This window comes from Vigna angularis, chromosome 6 (genome assembly GCF_016808095.1).
Source record: "Vigna angularis cultivar LongXiaoDou No.4 chromosome 6, ASM1680809v1, whole genome shotgun sequence".
In the NCBI taxonomy this organism is placed as follows: domain Eukaryota; kingdom Viridiplantae; phylum Streptophyta; class Magnoliopsida; order Fabales; family Fabaceae; genus Vigna; species Vigna angularis.
Window position 1 is genome coordinate 5884115 of NC_068975.1, and position 25920 is coordinate 5910034.

Sequence of the window (25920 nt, forward strand, 5' to 3'; positions counted from 1 at the left end):
ACAATTAGCTAAGGCAAGAACCGCATGAAGCAGCAGGTTAATAAACATAGGCGAGATATGGAATATAATGTGGGTGACCGGGTATTTCTGAAGATTCAATCATATAAGTTGAGGAGTTTAGCAAGAAGAGTCAATCAGAAACTTAATCCCCGATATTATGGGCCATATGAAATTGTCCAAAAAATTAGCAAGGTCGCCTATAAATTAGCACTTCCAAAGAGTTTGATCCATCCCGTTTTTCACGTGTCCTTACTCAAGAATTTAGTAAGCAATGATGTCCAAACTCAACCTCTGCCCAAGTGTTTAATAGAGGATTTGGAGCTTAACGTGCAACCTGCAGAAGCCTTAACAATTCGTCAAAATCAACAAGGAATCAGGGAGGTTCTAATTAAATGGCACCAGTTACCAGAATGTGAAATTTCACGGGAACCTTTGGTTGAATTACAGGAGCACTTTCTAGGATTCTACCTTGAGGACAAGACGTGTCTTGATGGGGAAAGGGATGATACGACCCAACAGAAAAGGCCCATAGTCAAATACGTGTATAGAAATAGATAAAAGCGTGATGCAACGAATCAAAACTCGGGAGGAGAGAAATAACAGAAACTGCACAGCTAGCAGCATGGAATATGCGTCACAGGAAGTTAGTTACAAAGGAAAAATGCTTATAGTGGAGGGAGTAGGGAACAAGGAGGGGAGGACAGTGGGCTATGGAATGGACTAGAATTTTGGGTGTTCTTTGTCTCTATGATATTTCTTAATACAATAACAAATTTGGTCCTGAATAAGTTTATTAGACCAAATTTCATAATATAACTCGTATTCCTTTTGTCTTTTGTGTTGATTTCATTGCTGATTCTTATCAGTCTTCTACGAGTAAAAGTTTGCTATCTTTTCGCAATGATTCTTTAGTTCCAAATACTGAATGAAACAATCAAGACGCACAAGTAAAGAGAAAATATAGCAAGCTTGATTTAAGATACAACATTCTTATCCCTTTGAAAATCCCATCTGAATGTAAACTACCTGAAACTTAATACTTAAATATTTGTAATTAAATTATACTGTAATGAGTAACAATGATGTTGACCTCTGAATCCTCTTTATATTGTATGTAACAAATAAATAAAGCTCTCTTCTTTTAGCTCATACATATACATTGCTGATACAATTTTGCAATTTCAAAATGTCAAAGTCCTGCTTTTGTCATCTGTCATTCCTATTCTGTCAGTAAAATATAGTAAGAAAAGGGAAAGGGAATCCTATGAACTCCCAAAAATTCTAGTATTTTGGAGATCAATTTCTCTCCAATCTGAAAAACTTCAAATTCCTGCCAATAAGTGAAAACACAGAAAACCAGTGAGTTAAGTAAACAAGTATCAATTTCTTTCATGCATGGTACAAAAAAATCTTTGATGCATGCAAGATTACCTTACCGATTCAGTAATACGTCAATCAGATTTATAAGTGTCCTTCTTTCCAGCAAGAATCATTGAAATTTGGAGCCCTCTACTAAATGCTTGATTAAATAGCAACCGGGTTTGAAACTCTGACACAAATGGGAACCATGATAAAATAGCTGTTGGCAAGAATATTATTAATCCCATTACATATTCATAAGCTCTGGATAGCTCTTTCACTGAGTCCCATAGTTTAGCTCCTTTCAAGCACACCTTGCACGCTTGTGCAATCTTGAATGACAAAAGAAAAAGAAGGGAACATCAGTTTTATTTGATGAATGAAACTCTTCCTCAGAAAAATTGTCTAGGATGGAGTGCAAGTAAAATATATAGCAATATTTCATCAATCTGACTCAGACATGTTAAATAATGGTTTTATTTGGACAAATGTTTTCATAAGTACTTATGGGAAAAGAAAATATGAAAGGTAAAATGAATTTAGTTTCTCACAAGCTAAAATCAACTTATGTATTTTGGAAAGTTAAACGAGAGTTTCTTTTCATGTAAATTTAATTCATTCTTTCCTTACTTTCTTCTCACTTAAGTGCTTATTGAAAACTTTATTCAAATAGGGTCAATTTGAGAAAAAGACAAAAAGTTGTTCTGAATTAATGCTTCTCTAACGTGCAGAAGTTTTAACTTACCAGAATAATTGCCCATCCAGAGGGCATGAAGGCAATAATGGCAGCAAACAAATCTGGTATGGTGAGTCCACACACCACAAATAATACAGTCATGACTGACAAAAAGCCAAGGAAGAGAAGGGCCTTCAGAATACGAAACATGAGCTGAAAGTCGGTGCCAAATCTCCGTCTTCCCATTGATACCATCTGGTATATATACAGACAGCAGAAGACAAATAATTAGTACTGCAGAAATGTGAACTAATTTTAACTGCAAGTGACTAAATTGATCTAAAAGCAACCTTTATTTTATGAAAATAAATGTTTAAAGGCTAAAATTTAAAAGCGAAAATTCACTTTAGTTAATAGTATTTTGTATCAAGCAAATGAATAGGCTTAAATTGAAGTAATAATAGTCTTTTAGGAAATCACTCTTGATCCCCAGTTAGAATTTGTACATACCTTCAATACAATAAGTATTATTATTAGAACTGCCCAAGAAAGTCCAAATACCTGCAGCGAAAAACCAAAGGTTGAAGTAATATGGTGCCAATAAAACTTGCTACTGTTAATAGGATTGGAGAATGCACATAAAGAGTTACTATACCAGCAACTCCTTGTGATGATGAGTAATATCCATGTGGTAGACAATACCATATTGGTACATGAAGAAACGAAATGCAAGAATTATCTCTAGTATTTTCCCCCTGATATTTGAGTGTTTCATATGTTCATTTTCTTCATCCCACCAAGATTCCCAGCTTTTATCAGCTGAAATACCAATGCCACCACGATTTCCCATCCACCGCTTCCAATCTGTCCAATCATCCACTGTTTTTTGCCAATCAAAGCCAGAAGGATTAAACAAGAAAGGAGCAAACAACCAGGAAGTGGCCAGAAACCACATTGAGATTGTGATGAACAAATAAAGATGTGAGCTGCGATATGACTCCCCATAGACTTCGTAAACAATCAATAGTATGAGTATCTCAAGGCCCTTCACAAAATGACTTCGTGAGTACATCCTGTAGTTATCGGCAAACTTTGCATGGAAGACGACAAACCCACGACCAGTTGGTCTATATTTAGAGCCCCCATGTAAGAGTGTCCTTCCATAATAGTGAGCTTTTGTTCCAAGCTGGAAAGTAAAGAACACAGAGGCTAGCTGCAGCTGCATGATGATAAAATCACCCAAGGCAGTCCGAAATCCCTTCTCCAACCCAATTTCCATAACCATGGGCAGCACAAGCAGTAAGCCCAACTGAACAACAGACTGAGTTGCCAAAGCCTCTTCAAGGGCTTTGCTCTGATGTATGTTTGGACTTTTAAGAATTTCTCTCTCAACACCACTCAAAACCATATATAAACGTCCATATAAGAACACATACACAGTCAACACAGTAATCTGAAAATTTCACAACGTCCAAATACAGGCGTTAGCATAAGTCTATTTTAAAAATAAAAAATAGAGTCATGTGCTTCTGTATTTAGTTGTCTGGTAATATCTGTAATTGCATTGTACGTGCTAGTTTTGCAATATTTCACTACACAGTCAATAAAACATGCCAACTTAAAAATTAAGTTGATTGTTGTATATTTCTTTGATATATAGCATTTTGTGTCTTCCACTTTCAAAAAGTCAACACAATCTCAAATGAATCTGAATTAAACCAAAAAAAAAACCTTCAGTTTTTCCTTCAAAGTTCATGCTGATATGTCCTTCAAAAGTGTTGGTTACCAAATCAATCTTTCAATGATTTAAATTGTCACCGTAGTAGTCCTCTATATATTGTGTCACCCAATTATTTCCACAAAGATCTAAAATTTTACCACATAAGTTCATGTGGAAGACTAAACATAATAAATATTTGAAAGACTAAACATTAGAGCAAGGCAACTCTAATATCTAGTCACCAATTTTTTAAGACTATATATGGCCAACATAAGGTTTCTCTAAACTAAATGAACTGTGTTGAAAGTCCCATATCGACTAGAGATAAGTCCAATTTAGAGTATATAAGTGGGTGCAAACCTCATCTTACAAGCTAGTTTTGTGAGGTTGAGTTAGGCTTAAAGTCCACTTCTTAACATGGTATCAGAGTTAGTTTTAGAGTCTATCCTAGAGATATTTGTTAGACACATTGTTTCACCCACTATCGGACCACCCATTAATGTCTAGTCCCACGCACGAGATGCAAATGCCTCGGCATGAGAGGGGTGTTGGAAGTCCCTAGTATGTAAGTGGGTGCAAACCTCACTTTACAAACTAGTTTTGTGGTCTTGAGTTAGGTTTAAAGTCCAGTTCTTAACATGAACCATACATATTAAATACTTACTAAGAAATGTCTACACTTGTTTTATGTTGTACACTGTCTAGACACCAAGTGCTTTAATTAAGCCTTAAGAAATCACTCATTACACGAAAAATTGCAGATAGATTACTATAGATATATCTTAAACTATCAAGATAAGATCCCCAAAATGTGATTTGATTAGTTACCATGCTACTGAAGTAGAAACCAACTGTTGTGAAGTAGAATGACAACATTCTGTAGAAGTCAAATCGTCGTCCAAGTCTGTAAACATCCCGACTAAGTGATTGTTCTCCATTTCCATTTGCAACCTTAGCCTCAAAGAGTGATATCTGATTCATGCCCACATCACGACCCTTACCAACTTGAATGTATTCATGATGTGTGATAAATCCTTGACGTAGTGTTGAATTGAACCCTGTGAATGTCAAGCATAATTAGTCAAAAATTCTTACCCACAAAAATTACCAATATGGATTTCAATTGAAAATGCAATCAGAAGAAAATTTGATTGGTAGGATATCATTTGTTATTAATACCTGCAAATATATCTTCGCTTAAGTTTATAACTTTTGATGCTTTGCTTATGCCACCTCTTGTTATGTGGAATATTCGGTCAAATATATCAGGATGACCATAATGAAACCGGACCCTACAAATTCAGAAATGTGGGTTACTTAACTGAAGTAAAGAAAAAAGGTTAGTTCATACAAAGCAAGACTGTCCTATTCTTGCATGAAGTTCATTTGCAGCACAGAGTAGTGACCTGTCTGTGCTCAATTCATGTTTGAAGCCTAAAGGAATTTTAGGTGGGAAAGTCCATAAATAATAAAGTGAACCCTTTTCTTGTACATTAACTAAGCGGAAGCAACAAAATAGAAAATAAGGTAAAAGGTGTGAAAACAATATGAAAAACCCTGTGGATTATCATACTTGCAGTCAGTATAACAGGACAAAAAAATTGGGACTAACCTTAATGGATTTGCCAAAATTCTTTGGCCAATGGTTACAAAGCTTGTCTCCTGGTTTGACATAAACCAAGCAAGTGAAGAAACACTGCAGAATAAGAAAGACATAAGGATAGATAACTTGTGCCGATTCAAGTTTGATGATATAAAAGTATAAATTTTCTTGATCATAAAAACATTAATTCAAGGCAAACCTTCCAGTAAATATATGCTCCCTTATACCCAATATGGTAGGTTTCCGTCTCCCACTACGTCTTTTTCGGAATTCTTCCAATACATTTCTCATTTTGAAAGCTTCTTCATAGTAGTTATCCTTAACAGAAGAAACAATGAATTAAGAGGAGCATTGAGTTATACAAAAAATGAAACATAGTTTGTATTAAATTGAAGTCCAGGGAAAAGTTACCTGATTCATGTCTATGGTCTGCAACGCTTCTCCTCGAGTAAATATAATGGCATGATTTTGGTTTTCAGGTTTCCCTTCACCAATTTCTGTTGGAGGACCAGGTAGCTTGATGCGATATATTTCCTAATAATGCAATAGAGGATAATTTGAACTAAATTTAAGGCTGTTCAAATCAGAAAACCAACTTAACATGAATGAGCAACCAGTGCACAATGTCAAACTATTTCATCATATATTTAGGCACAACAGTTACGCACAATCGAAAACCACTTTAGGTTATCCTTTATACCATGCAAATAATAGCGCATAGCATGATTCAGTTTGTCACCCTAATCGTATTTTATTCTAGAATTAGTGTAGCTGTAAGCACATATTTCCATTTGCTTCAGCTCTAAAGTATCTACTCCATATTGGTTTCTCCATTGTTAAAGAACTGGTTATTTACTGTGGATAAAAACAACATAAGGTATTCCTTTTTTGTTGAATTTCTGTCTACTTTCTGTCATTCACTTCATTCTCCATATGTTTGAATTAAAACTTTTAAAATATGTGGTTTTATGTATATAGGACAGAAGAGAAATAGAGAAGAATGAAAAAACTGATCTAACTTAGACATATTACAAGAGCACTAACCTATATTTATACTAATTATGACCATAAGTTATAATTAGGAGAAATAATAATATTAAGATAAGAAAATACAGGAAAATCTTACGATATGATAAGATATTTTTAGATATTTTCATATAATTCTAAAATCCAGATTCCAAAGCTTGGAAGAGATTAAACCAGGAGAGTTACAGCAGCTTTTCCCATGGCCAGAAATGAATAATCACATTCAACACAATTTGATTAATTTTATAGCAGCCTCCAACCAGTTCAGGATTCTCTAATCTACCAATCAAACTAAAAAAACACATCAGCATGTGGTTGGCACATGCAAAGGGCATCAATTGTCTTTCTATTGTTAGATTGAGTGCTATACACTTAGCCAAAAGTTATAGCTTATGGTCAAGTAGAAAGAATTGCACTAGAAAGAATTGCACTAGACCATAAGCTATAACTTTTATAAATTAACTTTTGGCTATAAATTAATTTTTGGTTCACTGTGAGATTAAGTTAGACTTAAAGTCCACTTTCTAATGTAATATCAAATCTTATCCTAAGAAGCTGTTAGGGTATAAGGTGGGAGGTAATGAGAAGGAGAAGAAAGGTAGGAGGGAAGTGAGGCCGAATGGTATTGACTATAAAGGCCGAACGGTATTGACCGTAAAGGCCGAACGTTATTGACCGTAAAGGCCGAACGGTATTGACCACAAAGACCGAACGGTGGTTGTTAGGGTATAAGGTGGGAGGTAATGAGAAGGAGAAGAATGGTAAGAGGGAAGTGAGGCCGAACGGTATTGACTGTAAAGGCCGAACGGTGGAAGGTGTTAGGATATTTATCCTATTTTATCATCATTATAGTGTGTCAAGGGTTACCCTATTTATCATGTACTTGTGTATCAATTTATTCTTATAAATAGAAGATTGTGAGAGGGATCAATCAAGCCCTCTAGAATTATTTTACAGTTTCAATCTTAAGTTGGTATCAGAGCGGGTCGATCCCGCTCTGGTTTCTGTCTCGTAATATATATCTGTCCGGCGCCACAGTTCTTTGTCGCCCGCCGCTGCCCGCCGCCAGCCACCGTCAACCGTCGGCCACCGTCGTCCGTCGCCGGCCACCGTCGCCGACCACCGTCACTGCCGGCCACCGCCCGCCGTTGCCGGCCACCGTCGTCCATCACTGTCACAGTTTCCTTCGTCTAAACCCTTAGGGTTTTCTTGTTCTTCGTTAGTACTATTTGTCTTCTTCAGAAATGGCGTCTGGCAGTACTCTTTCCTTCTCTGGAAGTCCATCAATGACCTCCGAGAAGCTAAATGGAAAAAATTATCTATCATGGTCTGCTGCCATTGAAATGTGGTTCCTTGGCCAAGGGCATTATGACCACCTTGAGCGAGATGGAAGCCATGTGCCTACTGAAAAAGCTGATCAGTGGAAACAAGCAGATTTCCAGTTGTGTGCCCTGTTATGGCAATTAGTGGAACCCAAACTTTTTGTATCTTTGAGGGCTTTCAAAACTTGTCACTCCTTTTGGAAGAAAGCCCAAAGCATTTATGCCAACGATATTCAACGTCTCTATGACACTACGAATAAACTTGCATCTCTTAAAATGGCAGACCATGATATGGTGTCCTTCATGGCTGAAGCCCAAGCTGCTGTCGAAGAACTTAGGATGTTTTTGGAAGTAGATCCATTAGAGGATATAAAAAAGAAATTAGACAAATTCTACATGGTGTTGATCCTTCGTGCCCTACATCCCGATTTTGATCATCTCAGAGATCAACTTCTAACTAGTCATGAGGTCCCCTCTATGGAAACATTGACCACTCGCCTTCTGCGTGTCCCGGTATCTCAAACTCAAGAAGCGCATGAACTAGTGGAACCATCTGTCATGGTTGCCACACGAGGAAGAGGAGGACGTGGCACTAGAGGAGGAGGACGAGGAGGTCGGGGACGTACTCAATGCACATATTGTAAAAGGATGGGTCATACTCAAGAGAATTGCTACTCCTTACATGGTTTCCCTTCCAAAACCGCCAATATTTCGAAGACTGAAACTTCCACTTCGAAAACTGAAACCTCCACTTCTATGTTTTCTGAGGATGAATATCAAGAGTATTTAAGGTTAAAATCTAACAGCTTGGCACAACCATCTCAATCTCCCAATACATCAACAGTCTGCGTTTCTCAATCTATGGAATGTCAAAATTCATGGGTAATTGACTCAGGTGCTTCTGATCACATTTCTGGTAATACCTCTTTGTTCTCATCTATTTCCTTTCGAGAAAAACCTCATTTCATAACCCTTGCAAATGGATCTAAAACTTCTTCCAAAGGAGTCGGTCATGTTTCTTTGTCTCCCTCCCTCAATCTCAACTCAGTCTTTTTTGTCCCTAATTGTCCTTTTAATTTAATTTCCTTAAGCCAGTTGACTAAAATGTTAAATTGTTCAATAACCTTTGATCATAAATCTTTTGTTATACAGGAGCGTGGTTCGGGGAGACAGATTGGAGAAGGATATGAAGCTGGCGGATTATACCATTTTGGATCTCGTCCAAGGGTGTCTTGTGTTGCTGCTCCTAATCCTAAAGTGCTACATGATCGACTTGGCCATCCTCATTTGTGCAAATTAAAAAAGATGTGTCCTGAACTTAGTGGTCTCCAAACCTTAGAATGTGAGTCATGTCAATTAGGAAAACATGTTAGATCTTCCTTTCCTAAAAGGTCTCAATCAATATGTAATTCTAGTTTTTCCATCATCCATTCTGATATATGGGGACCTAGTCGTATCTCCTCCTTTGGTTTTAGATATTTTGTTACCTTTATTGATGAATATTCAAGATGTACTTGGGTTTATCTTATGAAAAATCGTTCTGAATTGTTAGCTATCTTTACATCCTTTTTGAATGAAATCAAGAATCAATTTGGTCAAGTAATCAAAATATTAAGAAGTGATAATGCCAAAGAGTATTTTTCATCCTCCTTTTCTGCCATCTTGAGTTCCCATGTATCTTACATCAGTCTACTTGTCCTCATACACCACAGCAAAATGGTATAGCAGAACGAAAAAATAGACACTTGGTTGAAACTGCTCGTACCCTTTTGCTTGGTGCCCATATTCCTGTCCATCACTGGGGGGATGCCATCTTAACTGCATGTTATCTTATTAATAGGATGCCCTCCTCCTCTCTTGATAATAAAGTCCCTTTCTCCATTTTGTTTCCTAATGATCCTCTCTTTCATACATCTCCCCGAGTGTTTGGCTGAGTATGTTTTGTTCATGACATGTCTCCAGGTCTAGACAAACTCTCCGCTCGCGCTCTCAAATGTGTCTTCTTAGGCTATTCTCGACTTCAAAAAGGATATCGGTGTTACTCTCCTGAAACTAAGAAGTATTACATGTCTGCCAATGTCACATTCTTTGAACAGACTCCTTACTTCTCTCCATCTGTTCAGGATGTTTCTATCCTCCAGCAGGTCCTTCCTATTCCAATGGTTGAGTCAAATAGCTCCACTGTCTCTGTCATTCCCAGTCATGATCACAATCCTTCTACACCTGTTTCTCCACATACTGAGATCATCCCACACAGGGCCCCAATGGATAGTCCACCTCCCCAAGACAATGGTGAATCTCCTACTTCAGATTCTTCTCCCTCGTCACCTCCTCCCACGCCTCCTGGTGCAAATGATTCAGCATGGCCTATTGCCCTCAGAAAAGGTACTCGTTCCACTCGGAACCCTCATCCCATTTATAATTTTCTAAGCTATCATCGATTGTCGCCCTCCTATTTTTCTCTTTTATCCTCAGTGTCCTCTGTTGTTATACCCAAGAATGTGAAAGAAGCACTTGATCATCCTGGCTGGCGACAAGCTATGATTGCAGAAATGCAGGCTCTTGACCACAGTAATACTTGGGAGCTGGTGCCCCTTCCCCCAGGAAAAAAGGCGGTTGGTTGTCGATGGGTGTATGCAGTTAAAGTTGGCCCTGATGGTGAAATTGATCGGCTCAAAGCTCGGCTTGTTGCAAAAGGTTACACTCAGGTTTATGGTCTTGATTATTGTGACACTTTCTCTCCTGTAGCCAAGATGACTACTATTCGTCTCTTCTTTGCCATGGCAGCCATTCGTCACTGGCCACTTCATCAATTGGATATCAAGAATGCCTTCCTACATGGTGATCTTGAGGAAGAAGTTTATATGGAGCAACCTCCAGGGTTTGTTGCTCAGGGGGAGTCTGGTATGGTATGCAAATTGCATCGATCTCTATATGGCCTCAAGCAATCCCCACGTGCTTGGTTTGGAAAGTTTAGCTCCATTGTTCAAAAATTTGGGCTAAAACGCAGTGAAGCAGACCATTCAGTTTTTTATTGTCATTCTTCTCTCGGGAAATGTGTTTACTTAATAGTATATGTTGATGATATTGTCATTACAGGAAATGATGCTGTTGGAATATCTCAACTAAAAGAGTACTTGTGTAGACATTTTCAAACCAAGGATCTTGGAAGTCTCAAATATTTCTTAGGCATTGAAGTAGCGCAATCAAAAGATGGAGTTGTAATCTCCCAAAGGAAGTATGCTCTTGATATATTACAAGAAACAGACATGATTGATTGTAGACCGGTAGACAGTCCCATGGATCCAAACCAGAAATTAAGGACAGAGGAAGGTGAATTATTCTCCGATCCAGAGAGGTATAGGAGGCTGGTTGGCAAACTGATTTATCTCACTATTACAAGGCCAGATCTATCCTTTGCAGTTGGAGTGGTTAGTCAGTTCATGCAGGCTCCATGTATTGACCATTGGAATGCTCTCATTCACATTCTAAGGTATGTAAAGAAGGCTTCCGGGCAAGGATTGTTATATGAAGATAAAGGAAGCATTCATGTCTCTGGGTATTGTGATGCAGATTGGGCAGGTTCACCTATTGATAGACGGTCTACAACAGGATATTGTGTTTTTCTGGGAGGAAACATTATTTCATGGAAAAATAAGAAACAGAATGTAGTAGCTCGATCAACCGCGGAAGCCGAGTATAGGGCAATGGCATCACTAACATGTGAACTTATATGGGTGAAACAATTCCTTCAAGAGGTTAAATTTTGTGACATCCATACTATGAAGATGTATTGCGACAATCAAGCTGCTCTCCACATTGCATCAAATCCAGTGTTTCACGAGAGGACTAAACATATAGAAATTGATTGTCATTTTGTTCGTGAAAAGTTGTTGACCAAAGAAATATGTACTGAGTTTATTGGGTCAAACGATCAACTCGCAGATGTATTGACCAAGTCATTAAGGGGTCCTCGGATTGAGTTTATTTGTTTCAAGCTTGGTACATACAATTTGTATGCTCCAGCTTGAGGGGGAGTGTTAGGATATTTATCCTATTTTATCATCATTATAGTGTGTCAAGGGTTACCCTATTTATCATGTACTTGTGTATCAATTTATTCTTATAAATAGAAGATTGTGAGAGGGATCAATCAAGCCCTCTAGAATTATTTTACAGTTTCAATCTTAAGTGAAGGCATGGAGAGGTAAGGCCGAACGTGGACAAGGGGAAACGGTCAGACCGACCGGTGGACAAAGGGGAGCGATCAGGCCGAACGGTGGAAAACGGGGAGTGACTAGGCCGAACGGTGGGAGGCAGGGAGCGACTGGGCCGAACGGTGGGAAGCAGGGAAGGACCTGAGCCGAACGGTTGAAGAATCACCATCTTAACTGCGTGGTGGTTAGGGGGCGAGAGCTAATTACAGTAAAAGGAGCCACAATAGGAGAGAATTTTCAGTATAAATTAATTAGAGTAAATAAATATATATCCTAGGGAAATATTCAATATAAGATATTTATAATTAATGATATATGCTAGGATAATATACGGGGATATTTATATTAAATATCGAGATATTTATATTAAATGCAGATATATTCTAGGGAAATATTTAGTAAGAGACAGGGCAGGAAATAATTAGTATAAATAAAGTTAGAGTCTAGGGTTAAGGGTATGCTTTTGGATTTTGTGAGTTTTGTAAAGGAGGTTATGCTCCAGAATAGTTGACGGAGGTTATGCTTCCAATTATTAGAAATAATTGATAGAGGTTATGCTCTCATTTATTGTTTGTTTTCTACTTGATTCAGTTATTTTTATCAATAAAAGAGGTTTATTCATTCATATTTTATTGTTCTTTGCCTGTGAGAGTGTGTGAGAGATTGTTCTAGTTACGCTTCCCACTCGGATACATAACACAAGGTCTGTTGAGTAAATTGTGTCACCCCCACTAGTGATTTTGAGCCAGCATTTCAATCCGTTCTATCTAAATATAAATAACCTAGGAAAAAAAAAACCTGGAAGGCCGCCTAAGACAAAGAAACAATGGCAGTGTTTAGTTTAGAATATTAGGAGTCTTTTAAATTAGTAAGGGGCTATTTGGGTCAGCTCATGTGAAAGCTGAACCTTGGTTGAAATTTAGGAATAGAATCCAGATATGATTTTATTTGGTATGATTGGATGCTCGATTGTATTAGGCTGTATTTTTTTATTTCACAAACCGTTTTTTTGGTCTGCCTGCTTTTACATGGGTTTGATATAATTCTTTTTTCTTTTTATCTTGGTTTTTACTGCATCCGTACTCTAGAGACACATGATGCTATCTGGAGTAAATTTTAAATAAAATAAAAAAATCTAGCGCTGACAGTGTAAGGTGTTTTTGCAGTACAATCCAATCACAAATTGTCATGTACGGTAAATTTGTTTACTTTTACAACAATTAACTTAAAAGCCATATTAATGAGCCTCAACTCAACACAATGGGCCTCCAATATATTACAATCTAATATTCAGTGAAATATAAAAGAGAAAGAAAGATTTTATTAATTTTGAAATATTCAGCAAAGTACATAATAATAGACAATCTGAGAAGAGTTATTTGTAAGGTAGCGCTATTGTGCTGACCCAGCACCGATGTAACAGTTAACAAAACAGTTGTAACATGAGAAACTGTTGTAACTAACTGAGATATAGTTACAGAGATTAGGATCACCAACTACGGAAACTATGTGTGGACTACACTAGCTGATACACGGATACAATAACATCATTAAAGACACCTGACAGCAGGATAGTATAGAGGATGGTACGGAAAGTTATAGTAAAGGACATATTAGGTGTGCAGAGGAGGTAGTTTTGGTAGTGGCTAGGGTCACAGGGCAGAAAAGCACAGCTTCTTTTATATTTTTCTTTTCAGTTTAGCTTATGATATTTTCCTGCAATTTTCATTGTAATCAGCTTGTTCTCTGAACATCTTTTGTATCATTTTTATCATAATTTCAGTATCTACCAAGCATAATTTTTTATTGGTTGAGCATAAAAAAATTACACTGGCAGACACTAGAAATTAAATTCCATTAAATTTTGAAAAAAAAAAACAAAAACTCAGAAACAAAGCATAAAGCAAGGATGTTTTGTCTATACCTCATCATACTTGTCCCCTCCCTTGACAAGAACAGAGTAATAAACTTTCTGAGATTTTCCATCCTTTGTCTCTTCTGTTTCATCTATGTACGCAACCCGAAGGGCTGGATACCTGCATGGAATGTTCCATTTTTCCATTCAATCTCATTGCTGTTTTACAAATACAAGAACTAATAAAGTTCAGCGCTGGTTGTATTGACTCACATTAACATCAGATTGAGAATGTTATTATAGCAGCTTCTGTCTCTAGTATTTTTGGACTTCTTCTGAGAACCATACACTTGACAAGAAACAACATAGGTGAACTTTAAATCAGCCATAGCTTGTGCATCTTCGCGAAGCTTCTTATTTGTGTCCAAGAAATACATTGTCCGGAAACCTTCAGAGAGAGCTGCAAGGGAAAAGACATATATTTCATTTATAAATGAAAGCCTTATGCATATCTCAATTTTAACTTGAATACAGTATGCAAATAGAGAAATAACCATTGTCTCCTGCAGATTCTGTGAAACACTGAAGGATCAAAGCTTGCCAATAGTACATCATTCCTCTCACTAACAAAAACAAGAAGTTGAAAAATAACATTTAAATTGGAATGAATATTCAAATATAGTATTGACAGTACTGTTCATTACAATCAAGACCTGTTCGATAGAGTGTCTGCCCTCTGTAAGATGCCCACTGGCGCATTAACTCCTCCTTGTCTTCTTCAATATCGTCACTTTTTAGTCGTTCATGGAAATTGGCCCATTCATCTACAGTACATCAGTTTCAGTCAATAAATGAGTGCATATATACAAGAGGGACAGAAATATAAGTAAGCATAAAAAGGTACTCACCAGGATATATCTTGGTTAGGTAGAACAAAATTGATATCCCATCTTCATTTTCCTTATTGAGTTCTTCATCAGAATATAGAACATCTTCTTTGAAATAGGGTGTCAGAACACTGAAGCAATATTCAGCTAAGTTATATATAACAGTAGTAATTGGGAAAATTGTTAGGATATTAACACTAATAGTAAAAGTTTAGCGTCATTTGAATATGCTGTGAAGTGTATTTATGTTTTACGTTAGAATGTTCAGTTGCAGATAGTTTGGCCAGATATTAGTGAATTTGCCACCTTAGTACACTCTAATTATTGGTAAAAACCAATAACTAACAGAGCTTGTGATTAAGTTTAAGCACAAACTTCTCCCAATAATTCTCTCAGCAAAAGTAAACAATGATCCATATATCGAGTAAAGTCAACATGTAGATACATGGATGCAGCCACAAGAAATGTGGTGTCAACATATAGTGCTAACCTAATGAGGACTATAGCCTGTATAGAGATGCAATAGAATTTTTATCTTGATTTAAAAAGAAACAATAAAGTGAAAATCATGATGAAAAAGGAAATCTAATGAGTATATAAATCATTCTTCTCTTTTGAGCCAATCAAAAAATGGGTTTAGTATGCATTGTGCATAAAGGAAAACCCATCCGTCCATATCAAAATTTATTTGTTTGATATAAAATTGTTCATAAGCCTCAGCCCAACAACTTAAGCTTTTATGCAAGTTATTGTTTGACATGGTATAAAAGTTTGCATGACCAAGCATTCAAGAGTGGGCACAAATCTCATCTTACAAGTCAGTTTTGTAAGGTTGAGTCAAGATTAAAATTCACTTCTTAAAATGGTATTTGTTAGAAGTGGACTTTAAGCCTAACTCAACTTCACAAAACTGGCTTGTAAGGTGAGGTTTACACCACGGTGGTCGCTCGGCCGGAACGATTCTGATGGTGTGGTCGTCGGTCAATTCTAGAACTCTGGCTGTGACGACTATGGCGACGGCGGAGACAGCGGCGGTGATGTGTGCCGGAGAACTTGGAGTTGGCTGGAACTAATCCTAAGCTCTAGATACCATGTTAAAAGTGGACTTTAAGCCTAACTCAACCCCACAAAATCGGCTTGTAGGATGAGGTTTGCACCCACTTATAAACTATGAATTGGCCTTATCTCTAGTCGATGTGGGACTTCCAACAGTATTAAAGTTATTTGAAGTTTATCCTAGCGAGATTTATTACTTCTTGGACCTATCATACCACCCAATATAGGACCATTATTGAATCACCCATTAATATCAAATCTCATGTTGAAGATATATATGCCTTGATGTGAGGGTTATGTGTTGGAAATCTCACATTGACTACTAAAGGTAAGACAAATTTATATAAATAAGTACAAATCTCACCTTACAAGCTGATATTGTAAAACTGAATTAGGTTTAAAATTCACTTCTTAGAATATTTGATCTTTGTTGCCCTCATTCATCCAATAAATTTCAACACAAAATAGAGTATATCAATGAGCACTCTTGTTTGAATTGGTGGGTCATGTAAAACCATTTTACGAATTTTTCCTTCAATTTAATCAATATTCATTCTATTTTTTCCCTTTCCTTTCAATGTATTAGTCTATCACAATGACTGACCTGAAGGACAACATGTCCCGAACTTTGGGAGCTTTTGGCATATTCATAAATAAGGAGTTTGCAAAGAATGTAATACGGCGGCGGGCTTCTATATTTTGGGGAACATTTATGGCTGATTCCTTGACTGTTAAAAGCAAATGAAGCCTGATAACCTACAGAGAGAAAACAGAAACTGGTAAGCAATTGTACATTAAAAAAAGAATAATGTAATGGGTTCACTATATTATAATTGTCAAGACTACCTTCTCCATCACTACTTTATTGTGTGTAAATGATGTGTCAATGTTGACAAACCTCTGCCCTCTCTCTAAATGATATTGCTGAGGTGTTTGCAGAAACCTGGAGAAGGCAGAACCAAACCAATATCATAAAAAAGTACTTAATATAGGGTTTAAGAAAAAAAAACATAAACCAAAGTTCTAGTCACTGTTTCAAACATACGACTGGCCATCAAACATGACATCTTGTATGATAATTTCTACAATATCTTGCAGGACATTGACTATTTGGGATCCAAGTTTTCCATCTTCAGATCGCTGCCAATAGGTGAAAAATAATATTTTTAAGACCTGAATAAGTCTTACGAGAAGGAACTGAAATGTACTGAGAAAAAAAGGTACGATGAGTGGGAAAACCTACCAGTAGGGTTAAGAACTTCTCTAACTTCTCACTGAGTGAAGGTAAGCCACTCATATTGAATTCCTTGACAAATGTTTCCTCAAGTATACACTGTTCTACTTTACCACATATACTGGTCACAACCCTGTCTCAGATGGAAGAAACCCAATACTCATGAGGATTCCAATAAGAAAAAAATTACATGGGTGAACAGAGGATATACAAGTATTTCTCTCTTACAGCCTATCTTCTTGTTCAAGCAGAAGGTTCAATATGATGTCCTTGAGAGTCTCATAGCATTCAACAACTGCTGAATACATATACCCATCATTCTTTATCTTTCTGAACAAATCATCATCAGTCTGCTTCTTATAATCTTTTGCCATGTCAACAGCAATAGGAATCTATCAAATTGAAAATTTTTAGAAATGAAGCAAAAAGACACGTTCATTCAATCATAATAAACTTCTGGCCATAGGTAACCACTCATATGACACACCTTACTAGCAAGCAAGAATGGAGGCCACTGAATTACAGAAACATAACTTGCACTGTATGGAACAAGAAGCAAATCTCTATCCCTGGACAATGAGTTAAAAATATAATCACAAGCTTGAAATTCAGGACCAGGCATGCAATGCAAGAAGTATCAGGCCAGTAGTTTGAACCTATTACTGATGAGGTCTTCCTCTCTCATAGAAATTATAAACTCATTCCAAACCTGAGAGAAGTATGCAATATTGTTCCGTTCATAGGTCTCATCCTGGCACCGAAAATTCATTCATAAGACACCAGATATTTATTCAACTTTTATGTAGTTATATAATTTTATTGTACATAAATACTAAATTTTGAAACATGAACTGCTTACCGATTCCTCCTGTTTAGTCTTTCTATCTCTTCCTGTCCAAAAGCGCTGACTAAAAGCTACTGGAACAGACTGAAATCTAGACCGTAGCATTCCAAGCGTCCTTATCTAAAGATGTAAAACATTAGGAGAAAATTACAAAAAACAAACTATGTTGTATGGTATGGGTACAAGTGCTAGCTAAAATAAGATACAATAAATAAAATGACAAAATTTAAAACATAGGATACATTATATATTAAAATATAATGATTATAAATTGTGTATATGCTATTTTTCTTGATTTCTTTATTTTTCTTAAATATATAACATGATATTTATATTGGTTTTCCGTCACCATCCTATTATTGTTTGTCTTTAATATGTTGAAAAATTATAAAATTTTGCAACACACTAACCTCTCCCAAATGGCTGAAAGCTCCAACAATGCCACCAAACAGAGTGGCATAAATAGCATACCATATTTGAGTATCCATAAAATAAACCTATATATTAATAAAATATTACGATGGAATGAATTAATGTACCAATGTGAAGGGAGAGTATTGGAATAAATTGAAGTTCGTTAGCCCAAAATTCCTTTCCTACTATACTTACCAGAATAATTGGAGCCCATATTGCAATGACAATACAAATATTGTGAGTCTCTGTAGCAGTTAGAGAATGTTAGTTGAAGCTAGCTATGCTCACAGAACAAGTAGCAAAGATAGCTAGATGTGAAAAGGACAAAAAATGTTTACCATTTTCTGGAAAGAACTCATGCCACTTGTAGTTATCAATGGACATCCCCATGATTAATTTTGTGGGTCCAATAAGGGGCAATATCTGCAAAAAGTTAAATTCAGTATGAAAGAGAAACAAATTTAATGAATTACAGTTTAATATATTTGATTAGTTTCGTACAATCATGACATGGATATAAAGACGAATAAAGAAAATACATGAAACATGGCAAAAATTTGATAAAGCATTTACTGGGAATTGATTTCATTATCCTTATAAAGTTTTGTATGTTGGATCTATAAAGGAGGAGGTCCACTGGGGAGATACAATATCAATGAGACTTAAACCCAATCATATAAGGGATTGACACCACTTTGTATCAAAAACCTTAAGACAATGGGTTAATGTATTTTACCTTTATATAATGCTCTACTTTCTCATTTTTATTCAATGTGAGACTTAAACTCACTTAGAATTCTAACAAGATGTTGACACCATGTGCTATTATCATCCATGTAATGAGAAGGTTTCCTGATTAACATAGTTACATGATTTGGTAAATGATTTAAGCCTAGCTCAATCCTAAAAGACCATCTATTAAAATAAGGATTACCTCCACTTATATACTATATTTTGCCACTATCTCTAGTTGACTTGGGTCTTTCCCAATACACCCCTCACATCTACTACTACAGGGTTAGCTACATATATAACATGGTGAGTGGCTTTTTAACGGATCTATGATAGGTTCTGAAACCATCTGGAAAGGATTGCCGGTAGGTGTGTGTTGTGTATACACAAGTCAGATATTTCCCTATATAATGTAATCAAATCATATTTTTTAACATTCTCCCACAAGTTGGGACATATGAATGATATGAGTCAAATGTATGATATGACATTTTAGTCAGAGGGTATGGCAACTGCCGAAGAGCAAAAATGCTCTGGTACCATTTTAGTAAGTGGTTTAGATCTTACTTAACCCTACAAAACTGTCTTATAAAGTGAGAATTGTCCCAACTTATATTTTGTGTTTTGGCATTGCTTCTAGTTAGCACATAATATTAAAGCTCAAAATTGTTAGCATTAAGTTTGTCTATTTGAAGTATATATGAGACTGTGATAGTATCTATGCAGAATTTTACAAAAATAGAACTTAAACATTGATATATAATTTTAAACAAATATTTCTTAATAACACAATATGAGTTTGCTGCACCCAATACGGTTTAAATCATATTGTTTAGGTAAGGAAGGAGAAAACGAGACAATAGAGTCCCATAACATAAATATCGTATATTTTTTACGTGATGCCAAAGACAATGCACTAACAGCCCTATTTATGGTAGGAATCAATTACCAAACTCCTAACCCTATTTATAGTAATCTATTACTCATTATACTTGTCCTCTAAAATATTATGTAGATATTCGAACAAACTCCAAAAAAAAAACATGAAGGGTTAAATATGCATTTTACTTTTGAAGTATAATTGTATTCTAACTTTTTATCTATAAGACCTTTGCTTAACATCAGGTCCCTGTAAATTTTTTTTATTTTTGTCCTTGTTATTTTATTTTACTCCTTGTAAATATCTATTTTTATGATTTAGTTCTTGTTATATGTAGATTATTAGCTTTTGGCCCCTCAAATATTTTGAAAGAGACTAATTCAAAACGAACAAAATATTACAGGGACCAAAATGAAAAAAATAGATATTTTATAGGGACCAAAATAAAATAACAAGTACCGAAACTTCAAAAAAATAATTTATTGGGAGTAAAAGTCATACAAGGCTTAGGAACCAAAAACTAATTATACCTTGTTTCAGTGCAATTTGAAAGGATATTTTTGACAGAGAAAGCAAGCTTGTAATTCAAGATTTTAATCATTCTTTTTGGAGTTCAAGGCATGTTTTCTATCACTTACATGTGTTTTATTGTCAACAAGCCATGGAAATTAGAAGAAATTTAAATAAAAAATCAATTACATAAATAATACCTCCACATAGTAGCTGAATGCTAGCTTGCTAATCAGCAGCATGATCCAAAAGAGGGTGTACCTGCCATAATAAATTATATTTTAAAGCCAAAAAATATGAAAATATACTTAATAATAGAAGCATCAAATTTGTACCTATGATTGAATTAAATACCCAATTATTAGTTTGAACAAATTTTAAGAGAAAATAAAAAAATTGATTTGATGTCTCTATGTGAGCCAAAATAGTCTTTTAAAACATATGATGAAAACACTAAAAGGAAGTTTACAGATATATTCATCAGTACGTCTTTAACTAGGAGAGTAAGTGCATGTTTGAATATTTTCGGGGTAAAAATTCTTTGTTCTTAGCTTCTTGAAAAAGCTTTAAGGAAAAGAAGAATATAACTTTCATTGAAAAAAGGGTTCCCTGTATAATAAGTACAAGTATCTTACAAAGCATTTAATAAATCAAATCGTGTTTAACATAACAAAATACAATTAGAATAGTACAGTCCTTTATAAATATCATATTTCAAAAGAAAAGATTTGAGGAGCACAAACGAAGCCAACTAAAAAGAAAACATTTGGTTGGAGGAAAACGAAGGTTTCAACCTTGAAATCATCCCCCTCCATCCCACAGAAAGAACTGGATTCAAAAAGGAAAATGATAATAAATTCTCACTCACTTCAGCAGTGAGAACATGTTCTCATGCATGCCTCTTCCTACGTACAACTTTGGCTGCAGCATGGTCAATGTTAGACAAAGCACACCAAAACCATATCTCAATTAGAAAATAGAAAGAAATGCAAAAATTAATACATGAAGCATCCATTAGGTATTTCCACAATAAAATAAACAAATAAATGAATGTATTGCGGACCTGAGCCCACCACATCACAAAGGTGAGGATTCGCATGTTTGAGCGCTCCAATTTTCTCCGCAGAGGAGGAAGGAAAAAGAGTATTGTAGCCACTATGTTTGGAAACATATATAATACAACAACATAGGTATAGAGGGACTGATTCCCCCAATCCCCAGCCCAACTAGTGACAAATTTTATAAGCCCTGATGGATTCAGTAGTGAACTGGAATAACAGACTGGCAAAACAACAACCCAAACAGCTGCTATCACAAATTTCAAAAAATATCGAAGCAACTGAGTAAATTTCATGTTCTTCAATGCATTCCATGTCAAAATGATATCAAGAGTTACTGCAAATAAAAGTTATGAGAAAAAAGTTAATAAATGATGCCAGTAAGTGCTCCTAAAACAACATAAAGAATATAGTCATTCTACATTAATAAAGTCGTGACACAACAAAATAGTAATAGTACTAACACAGGAATCAAGTACCTTGAAGAAAATTGAGAAAAGCGTATGTAATGAATATAGTCGTAACATTTCTGAAGACATCATCATCCATAAACACCCCAACAAGTCCCAAGGAACTCCATCCTATGATAATCATTGCCTGAAACAAATACTTCCATATTTGAAACAAATTTTGCATGGTGAAGTTTACACACGTAACCATAGCTCTAGACATTTAGTTAGAGTCAACATAAAGGACATTCCACAGGTCCAAGCACTACAATTACCTGTAAAGCCAATATAAAGAATATCCACATTCGATCAAAACTCCTATACAGATGCAAAAATGTACGAACTTCAACAAAATTTGTTTTGGGCTTCCTCTTACCAACTCCAGTGTTGCTTTGGCTACGGCGCTGTCATTGAAATTTGTACATCAATTAAAGTCTCTTTCAAAAGAAATGCAAGTTCATCTAACTAGGTAGTATTTACATAAACTTGTGTATAATTAATGCAACAATTTTATTAGTGGGCAAGGAAAATACAAGTAGGCTACATTTATATATTTATATATATATATACATATATTAAACACGCTAAGTGCAAGGAGAAAAAAGTAGAATAAGTACAAAAAATCAACATACAAATAAATAGCTAAACATGAAAAACCATTTCAGCCTGAGCAATATTTTATTAAGACATATCCTAGATCCAATATCAACTATAATATTATTTACACACCAAATTCAATAATGCTAAGCACGAGAGTGATAGACTTCTTTGATCAAGAAGTATATCAACACACTCTTCTCACACGAACACACACAAAAGACAGCAAAAGAATGTATATTATTGCTGTAAGAATGAATCAACAAATCAAGAATTACAAAAGGAAGCCTCTCTCCCTCCTCTGGAACAATGATCCAGTCTAAACCATACAAGTCAAAAAAACTAACCTCGTATACAAACTATATCCCCTATTTATATTAACCCCTCTCCTATACAAAACTTCCCTAACAGCCAACAACCTTTCCCGCAATTTTCTCTTTTTCCTTTCATAAACCTTTAATGCTTTATCAAAAGAGGCTATGTTGGGACAAACTCAAGTCTTACATTAATTAGAGATAATGTCAAAATAATGTATATAACTAAATGAGACAACTCTCTTGTTTCACTAATTAATTTTGCAAGGTTGAGTTATGTTTAAACCCACAATTATAAGATTCCTCCACTTGGATTTTCTGCACAAAGTACTGTAGGAAATATAAAATATGAAAATGCCTCCACCTAGCAACTTAGCTTTTAGGAGAGATAGTGTAGAATTAGTGTAGAATTTGATTGATGTGATAGATTAAAAAAATTTACTTCCAAATACACTCTCACTTACCTCCAAAATCCACTCAAATAAACCACAAAAAATTTACCTTCAAATCCATTCAATCACTCTCCTTCAAATCCATTCAAGTGAACAAGGGCTAAAGGGGCAAAATAGGATATTATTAGGCTCATTGGCATAGAATATAATAATATGACACTTAACATAAGATGATAAATTATTCAAATAAATAGAATATGAAGTAAACGATATACTCAGATAAATATTCTTTTATTATAACTACATCCAATACATATGAGAGAATTTGACAATTGGAAAACAGCAAACATATGCAGAATGTAAAGAAGAGAGAAAGAGAAGATAGACAGACCCGATGTCTTGTGAGTGTCTCGTCTGAATGCCTAAAGAAATCTGCTTTGGGATCCCATGGCCATTTTAGATCATCGAAACATCTTTTGGACCTAGAAAAGGACAAAAATTTGAGCTTCGTGTTATCCAAATGCGTACAAAAATATCACTGTTTCAAGAGTGTTAAATAGTTGATAAGTAAAAGTCTAATGAAATGTTTACCAAAAATATTCATTAAGATCATCATAGTTTCTCCAGTTGGAGTGACTTGCCTTGCCTTTGTTGTTTCTCTTTGCTTCCTTTTTCAACAAATACAGAAACAAGTTTCAGGCAACATTTGAACACACACAGCAAAACAAGTTCCAGATATCATTTGAAAACGCACTGCACATCATACTGACCTTCATTAAAACTTGATATATAGGACTAATAACTTCCCTCAGAAAATATTCATCATCACGTCCTTCTACTAGCTCAGTGCTTCCAGTCACACGAGAGGGATTCATGTCTAATATTCTATAGACACTATGGCACATCTTTGACAGGAAAAAAGCGAGAATTATTAACATAACACCAAACCATCTAGCCCATGTTTGCTATGTTGCTCGGTTAAAACATGAAATTGAAATTAAAAATTTGTGAAACTATAGGGTCAGGATCAGTGCTATAAGGTAGTAGAGTTCCTATCCTACTACTAGAATAGACAGAATGATGCTGGAACTAGGTCTGTCATTAGGTAAAATTTGAGGCACGCTCATAATAGGTCTGATATTGATATGGCTTTTTCTGTGTAAGTTGTTTGAATGTTGAATATTAATAATAGATACGCTATTATTTATTTATGCTTGAGTACTAGGATATAAACACTTTTCTGTTTGAAAATGTTGCTTAGCTTCCCAAATCATGTATATAGAGTTAATTCCGGGTCTTTCATCTTATAGAGTGTTTAACTTTGTCTTTTCTACTCAATGTTGAACTTTGACTCACACTTGGATTAATCCCAAGAATCTCTCCTCAAAGGTGAGTCCCATTTGATATGGTATATTTTCCCCAGGTGTATGGTGACCTACTCGTACCCTTGTGGTTATGGTGTTGTTCGAACCATCAGCTCTTATGCCATTGATGGGTTATTTCATAGAGGTGGGTATTCAATGGGAGATATTATATATATGTATATGACATGAATTTAACCCACACATATAAGAGATTGACACCACTTTTAATTCAAAACCTTAAAGCAATGGATTCATGAGTCTTTCATCTTATATAGTGTTTAACTTTGTCTTTTCTACCCAATGTGAAACTTTGACTCACACTTGGATTAATCCCGACAGAAGTTTCACATGATAGTATTTTTTTAAAATTTGTATGATCAGAGCTTCATGAGAGAAGTGATAACCTGAAGAAATATTTTTTCTTTTGAAAGGCATTCAGCTAGAACATTAATTTATGGATAAGAAAGTGAATCTTGTTAGTGTACGCAATAAGGTTTTGTCTAATTAGAATGACTTTTTGCAAATAATTAGAATGATATTAATTCATTAATCTGAAAATAGAATCTACAATGTTCTTTTTATTCATGAAATATCTTCTACGTAATTTCAATAAGAAGTATGGTTACAGATGGAAGCTATAACACTTGTTATGTTATTGATGGAGATGAAATGATGGTAAATGATAATTTAAAATAGGTAACAAAAACATTTTGCTAACATAATGAAGCATAAGCTTGTTATGATTAATTAGAGAATGAGATTAAGATGATGGACTCACAGTGCAGGCACAGCAGAAGAATGAATGCTAGGTCATAGAGAACTTACATGATGGAAAATATAGCAAATACATTCAGGCATAAAGCGGATATTGGAAGCTTCTCCCCATATTAGAAGATAAAGGGCAATATATATCAGCTCTATCTGTTGCAAGTCATAATCTTCTAGAAACCTAGTGTTAAAAAATTAACAAAAAATGAATCAATAGCACTTATTATATAAAACGGTAAAAAGCACAATTTAGAGTATCTTTTGAAAAGGTTTGGAGAGAAAGGGAAAGGAGGGCTAGTTTACGGTTTTCAATTGATAGCTATAAAACATTTACATAAAACAAATAAGAGATGATTGAAAGGTCACTTGATAATACTTCATGTTTTTTTCTTTCATTTAAAAAAACGTTCAAAAAATGTTAATTTAAATTGAAAACTTAACCTTCCTTTCCCTTTCCAACTGCTCATTCCAAACATACTGTTAGGGTACAAATCTATTGGTTTTATTATCCCAAAGTAAAAGATTCAATTACCTAAGATTGGATTCACAACGCACATAATGACACCATGACTCATAATTTTTGAAAATTGTTCCCATCAACTTTTCTACAGTTTCGACATGAAGCTGCAGGAAGCTTTGTGTT

At 35.3% G+C, this 25920-nt stretch overlaps 1 protein-coding gene across 2 annotated transcripts in view; it reads right to left on the minus strand.

The window, feature by feature from the left end:
• Positions 1-1033: 1033 nt before the first annotated feature.
• LOC108342952 (callose synthase 7) overlaps positions 1034-25920 on the minus strand; it is a 29995-nt gene continuing 5108 nt past the window's right edge. The window contains exons 8-43 of one of the 2 annotated variants that reach the window (XM_017580896.2): positions 25810-25901; positions 25335-25458; positions 23916-24050; positions 23737-23813; positions 23537-23627; positions 22118-22246; positions 21873-21990; positions 21399-21730; positions 21204-21256; positions 20536-20596; positions 18552-18636; positions 18409-18458; positions 18210-18296; positions 17815-17919; positions 17612-17706; positions 17443-17524; positions 17184-17347; positions 16965-17088; positions 16767-16861; positions 16568-16664; positions 16326-16477; positions 14687-14796; positions 14492-14602; positions 14333-14401; positions 14052-14238; positions 13848-13959; positions 5770-5892; positions 5558-5676; positions 5368-5451; positions 4935-5047; positions 4584-4813; positions 2691-3488; positions 2546-2596; positions 2105-2290; positions 1432-1691; positions 1034-1330 (exon numbers count right to left, since the gene is read on the minus strand). In XM_017580896.2, the coding sequence (XP_017436385.1) occupies positions 1452-1691; positions 2105-2290; positions 2546-2596; positions 2691-3488; positions 4584-4813; positions 4935-5047; positions 5368-5451; positions 5558-5676; positions 5770-5892; positions 13848-13959; positions 14052-14238; positions 14333-14401; positions 14492-14602; positions 14687-14796; positions 16326-16477; positions 16568-16664; positions 16767-16861; positions 16965-17088; positions 17184-17347; positions 17443-17524; positions 17612-17706; positions 17815-17919; positions 18210-18296; positions 18409-18458; positions 18552-18636; positions 20536-20596; positions 21204-21256; positions 21399-21730; positions 21873-21990; positions 22118-22246; positions 23537-23627; positions 23737-23813; positions 23916-24050; positions 25335-25458; positions 25810-25901 (4881 nt within the window). In that variant the 3' untranslated portion in view covers positions 1034-1330; positions 1432-1451. The remainder of the gene's footprint in view (positions 1331-1431; positions 1692-2104; positions 2291-2545; positions 2597-2690; positions 3489-4583; positions 4814-4934; positions 5048-5367; positions 5452-5557; positions 5677-5769; positions 5893-13847; positions 13960-14051; positions 14239-14332; positions 14402-14491; positions 14603-14686; positions 14797-16325; positions 16478-16567; positions 16665-16766; positions 16862-16964; positions 17089-17183; positions 17348-17442; positions 17525-17611; positions 17707-17814; positions 17920-18209; positions 18297-18408; positions 18459-18551; positions 18637-20535; positions 20597-21203; positions 21257-21398; positions 21731-21872; positions 21991-22117; positions 22247-23536; positions 23628-23736; positions 23814-23915; positions 24051-25334; positions 25459-25809; positions 25902-25920) is intronic. The other variant, XM_017580895.2, reaches the window with a different exon arrangement.